At 39.9% G+C, this 6000-nt stretch overlaps 1 protein-coding gene across 1 annotated transcript; it reads left to right on the forward strand.

The window, feature by feature from the left end:
* Positions 1-785: 785 nt before the first annotated feature.
* Positions 786-2479, forward strand: LOC137172476 (gamma-crystallin M2-like). Its single transcript, XM_067576927.1, has 3 exons — positions 786-995; positions 1787-2029; positions 2165-2479. The coding sequence occupies exons 1-3, from the start codon at positions 801-803 to the stop codon at positions 2441-2443; spliced, it is 717 nt and encodes a 238-aa protein (XP_067433028.1). The 5' UTR covers positions 786-800; the 3' UTR covers positions 2444-2479.
* Positions 2480-6000: the final 3521 nt, after the last annotated feature.

Raw genomic sequence — 6000 nt, forward strand, 5'->3', positions numbered from 1 at the left:
GGTCTTACACACACAGTAAAACCTGATGAGTTAGTCATTCAAATTGTTTGAGGGAACAGACTGACTTAAACCGTTTAAGTTTATTAATTCAGTTCATTCAGTTAATTTAACTTAAAACTATGACTTATTAACTCTGCATTTTCCTTGCAAGGCATACTTAATTTATTTATGATATCCAAGAAAAGTCATGTCAGACTGGTGCAAGTGGCATCCCATATATTTATGTTTTCTTTTGGAAAATGTTTTATTTACGTGTCACTTCACATCTTCAAACCACCAACCATAATTTATATAACTCAGAATTGTGTTTTTATACCTAAAAATACTTTAAAATGATATTCACGTCTACACTGGCTTGAGTTACACATCAGTAATGCAATCAACCTCATAATAACACAAAGAATAAACCATGTTTTTCATACACAGATTTTGCTGTAGATTATTTTTTTCATGTTTAACTGTTGTACTTTTACATGTAGATCTGTGCTGTTTTTGTGGGTATTAAAAAAAAAAAGAAAACTCAGAGTTCAAACAAAAACCTTCCACATGCTCAAGTCTGTCACTCTCCACACGATACACTATTCAACATGTGTCAGGAACAAAAAACAAAGAGGTTGTTGCTGACAAAACAACACGTCATGCTGAATAGAGTCAAGGTGTGACCTCCAATTGTTAACCCTTTCACCCTTTCCGTGACCCCCCTGCCCCCGGCGTTGTACGAGAAACGGCTGCTGAAAGCATTTCTGACCCCGCCGGCCCCCCGAAAATATGGACAATCCCATCATATTCTGTGCATTTCTATGACACTGTTGCTGGCTCAGGGGGTTTTGGACAAAAGGAGCGGTCTGTGGGTCAGGTATAAAAGGAAAGGGTTAAACCAGGTGGAGTACAGTTCGGTGCAAGAGCAGCAGCAGCAATTCCATCAGCAGCAGCAGCAGCAGCAGCAACAGCCCACTGACAACATGACTTCCACTGGAATGAGCATGATGAGCAAGGTAAGCTTTCTTTGATAATTTCATTGATATTATATTTTCATATGCTCTGAGGCTCCTGGTGCTTCAGCTACCACTAAAACCATAAACTGGAAATTGTCCTTTTTTCCGCTGGAATACTTAAAAGCAGCTATAATCAGTATTTTTATAATAACAATGAATCAACTTATTATATTTAATGTGAAAAGAGTCACTTGTAGTGACAAACACGTCTGACTCTGAAGTTCCTCTCAGCTCTATAGAGCTTTATAGCAACTTAAAGCTCATTGTTTCAGTTTTCTGGCCCCAAACTTCACTGTTTTGGTTCTCTTAGGGTCATTTTTGGCCACAACAGGCATCTGTTTTCAGTGTAAAACCTCTAAAAACACTACCTGCCCAGCACCAAGTTAAAGAGCCAGATATTTCCCTCATGAGTTAGTGTAGAGTAGAGCAAAAACAGAGCTGAAAAGACATGGGGATGTTGGACTTACATTCATCAGATGGCTTGAAACGCAACTGTTATTAAATGCTAATGTTGCTCCTGGTCCGCTGGATGTGTCGATAGGCAACTCAAAAAGTGATAAAACTGTATGTCAGCTTGTTTCTGCTGCCTACAAGTGGCCATAAAAAATAGTTATTGCGCTTCAGTGTAAATTTAGGAGTACAATCCAAGCTTTCTCTTCAACAGGAGTACATCCAAGGAAAGCTGGACTCACCGATAGTGAAAGTGTTTCCTATTTTCCCCTCAAAAAGAGAAACTAGTGTAGCTTTAATCTTGAATAAGTGCTAACCAAAGCTAATGCCTCTCCCCCCAGATCATCTTCTACGAGGACAGGAACTTCCAGGGTCGTTCCTATGAGTGCATGAGCGATTGCCCCGACATGTCCTCCTTCCTGAGCAGGTGCCAGTCCTGCAGGGTGGAGAGAGGTTGCTTCATGGTGTACGACCGTACCAACTACATGGGCAACCAGTACTTCCTGAGGAGGGGCGAGTACGCTGACTACATGAGCATGGTGGGCATGAGCGACTGCATCAAGTCCTGCCGCATGATCCCCATGGTAAGATCACTCTACGGGCTTGATTTACTGTAGATGACACCTCTTGAATTATTATTTATATCCAGCCTTATAGGGCTCATGCTGTAAATGTGATGACATGTTTTGAGTTAAGCTCTCTCCTCTTCTGCACCACAGCACAGAGGATCCTTCAGGATGAGGATCTACGAGAGGGAGAACTTCGCTGGTCAGATGTCCGAGCTGATGGATGACTGTGACAACATCATGGAGCGTTTCCGTATGTCCAACTGCATGTCCTGCAACGTGATGGAGGGACACTGGCTGATGTTCGAGCAGCCCCAGTTCAGAGGCAGGATGATGTACATGAGGCCCGGCGAGCACAGGAGCTTCGTTAACATGGGCATGAGCGGCATGAGGTTCATGAGCATGAGGCGCATCACCGACTCCTGCTATTAGACTCTCTTTGCACTAAATAAAGCTGTCATAACTTAAGCTGATGATGTATTTAAATCATTTTTCTTCCAAGTGAGCACACATGGTCTTTTACACACATCCACACAGTTACATAAATTAGAGGTGGCTGCTGATGAACTCTTTCCTACCCACATTTTCACAATAATCAACAGCCTTTTGATCTGAAGTCTGCTTCTCCAACTTGGCAACTGTGTATGCCAGATCATTTTAACCCTAACATACTGTTCAAGTTGAATTAGACCCATTTTTACATTTGAGAGCAGTAAAACCACCCTAAACACAACTATTTCAGCCTGAAATGTAATAATTTCTCCTGAAGTGACCCAGAATATACAAAAATGGAAATATTTCAACTTTTCTTATGTGTATGTGGGCAGCTGATGCACATCTTTATAAATATAGTGTTAATTTGACCCGTATTTATCCAAAAATTAAAAAATCACCACTCAAAAGTGTTTCACATTCACATGCATTATTCACAGTCAATAACATTCATTGAGATCACAATGGCTGTTACGCTCTCCTGTTTTAAGTAAGCCTAAAGAATAGACTCTTTCAGCTTCCTGAAAGCTTCATTAACAATTAATCACTCATTTATTTATGATTGATGAGGTATTAATGAATGAAAAAATAGATTTGAGCTAACATTATGGTAATATCTAAGACAATATGGGAGAATATGATGCAATCCGATACAAGAACACAAACCATGGCCTCAAATTTTGCCCCAAAAACGCCTCTTTTATTGTGAAGAAGAGCATCACAAACAGTGAATATGCAGTAAGGAGAAGGTGAGCGGGTGTGTCAGAAGTGTGAGGGTAGATTTCCATGAATTTTACGCAATAAGGCTGTTCACCATCTGTGCAGCCTTTTGATTTACAGCTGAGAACTAGTGATACAAGCTGCTGGAATTGTTGCACTCTAGTTATAAAGTGAAGCTAAAGTCACTGAAGTGGGCTGGAGGAAGTTTAGTCTAAGTCAGAGTGGAAGTCATATTGTTGTGTCTAGCGTTGTTCATAGTAAACTATGGACATTGTCATATAAATACTGGAAACGCTGAGATTCTCTGATTGTACTAACACTGTTCCCACTTGGCTTCAATCTTGCTCAGAGTTGTTATGAGAAGTAAATATTGTTTTTGTCTGGGTTTGTTTCTGCAAGCCTGTGTGTTTCCTTCAGCCCTGTTCTCATTAGGAATACAATAACAGAGGTAAACACACAACCAGGATCTGGTCTTTTTATCTCTGAATAATATATTAGAAATGCCTGTTAACAATACACAAAACGGCAAAGGATTGTTCAGGTAAGATTTAAGATTTTTCATATGAACCTTTAGTCACTGTAGTAGCGGGGCTCCCTTTCATGTTCTCCTTAGGTGTAATTAAAAAAAAACTTTGACCACCATACTTTACATGTAAAGGCCCCTTTCAACTGCGATTTTGGGCTGACTGAGACGAAAGTTGACTATTGTGAAACAAACGTGGTGAAATCTTTGGTCATCAATCCAAAATGGTGGTCCTTGATCTCATTGTTCCACAGAAAGTTGTTTGTTTGGAGCTTTGGTGACCACAGACAGCCTGAAGCAAAATTCTGTCAGAAATTCAAGACCATCTCACGATCATTCTCACAATGTGACTGCTGCTATGACCCACAACAAGCAAATCAATCAGAATACGATTACATTAAATGACAGAATACACTGGCCAGTATGACATTTCATAAGTTTCTCACAATCTGACGGCCACAAATTGATATCATACAGTCTGACACAGATTTCAACTAATAGGCGTCTTGCAATGTGACATGCAGTAAACTTACATGATAATTGTTATTGCAGTCTAAAGACGCCTTAACGCCAGCATCAAAATTTCAATTTGTCCAATATTTTGGTTCATGACTACATGCTTGCAAAACTGATGATATTCCCATCAGCCTCAGCTGTACTTTGTGTCTAGTTGCTCATTAGCAAATGTTAGCATGCTGATATGCTATACTAAGATGGTGACAATGACAACTATTAAACCTGCTTAACTACATAATATTAGCATCATCATTGTGAGCATTTTAGCATGCTAATTAGCATATGTTAGCATGCCTGCTAAAGTAAGATGATTTTAACATAGTAAACATCGAACCTGCTAGTTAGCATGTTAGCACTGTGTGGAGTAAGTAGATATAAAGATTCCCAGTTGGAATCAAATCAGGAATGTTATCAGCACATTATCATAACTACCTCATTTTGTGTCTGCATCTCCACTAACGTTAACAAATAAAGGTAAAATGACCCCCCACCCCCACCCTAAAAAAACGTCTTTCAAAAATGCATTTTTATTGTATGTTCATGTTAGCATTTAGCTACTGTGCCTAAGTACAGCCTCACAGAGCTGCTAGCATGGTTGTAGGCTGTTAGTCTTGTTAAAGTCATGAAATCATTTGAAGGGGACATTATATTTTTTGTGATTTTCTGTTATTTATATACTTATAATGTCGGATAATGTTAAACATGGTAAAAGTTCCAAAACTTGAGACCTGTGAGTCAAAAGCCGGGGCTTCAACCTGCTCTGAACTCTTTGTTTGCAATGTTTTTTGGAAAAACCTTAACAACAACCTTAGCAACCGACGAGCTGATGTTGGTTGCTAAGGTTGTTGTTAAGGTTTTTCCATGTTTTGTTCATATTGTCCACTCTCATATTTCAGATTGGATTTAGGCTTTTACAGATGAATTGGAGAAGTTGACATTTCGATTAAAGAACAAGACAAATAGTGAAATCCAACTACTACTGTTTGTTTTGTTTTTTGTTGACGTTGCTCATGAGTGTCTGCTAAGGGGCAGCTTCCAAGATCTGGCCAATCAGAACAGAGTGGGCTCACCGGGAGGGGGGCCTTAAAGAGACAGGAGCTAAAACGGCCTGTTTCAGACAGAGGCTGAACTGAGGGGCTGCATTAGGGCCAGTATAAGACAAATGAGGATTTTCTTGAACTGTAATGCAAAGATATTTCAGTAGAGCCCCAGATTAAAAGTGTGTTGAAGTGCTGTCTGTAGGTTGTGTGTTGACATTTTCCAGTGTTCAGAACCATCTGCTATTTGCACACTGCTTGCATTTTCCTTTTCCTTTGTGTGACCTTAGGAACCAGTTAAAAAAGAAAGCAAAAATAAGATAAATGTCTATAAAATTTATGTATAAAATACTGATTTTCTTTGCCAACATTAATACACGCTTGTAGTTTTTGTTACATGCCTCAGAGGAACATATTAGTAGCAAGTCTCTCTATCTTCCTTTCTCTTTCCCCTCTCTTCTTCCTCCAGAGGACGGCCAATCCAGCGAGTGAGAGGGGAATCAATGCCCTGATACGAGATTCAGCCTAATGAGGATCAGAAACATCTTAATAAAGACCCATAATCCACCACTTAATCCCTCATTACAGAATCATCTGCATTCACTGGTCCTGCTCCATACCGCCGCAGTGACAGCACATTCAGGTCCATTGTTCTGCCTCGCCTCATCTCTCACCCAGGGCTACGTCTCCCTTTGTCTCCC

This window comes from Thunnus thynnus, chromosome 2 (assembly GCF_963924715.1).
Source record: "Thunnus thynnus chromosome 2, fThuThy2.1, whole genome shotgun sequence".
Classification (NCBI taxonomy): Eukaryota; Metazoa; Chordata; class Actinopteri; order Scombriformes; family Scombridae; genus Thunnus; species Thunnus thynnus.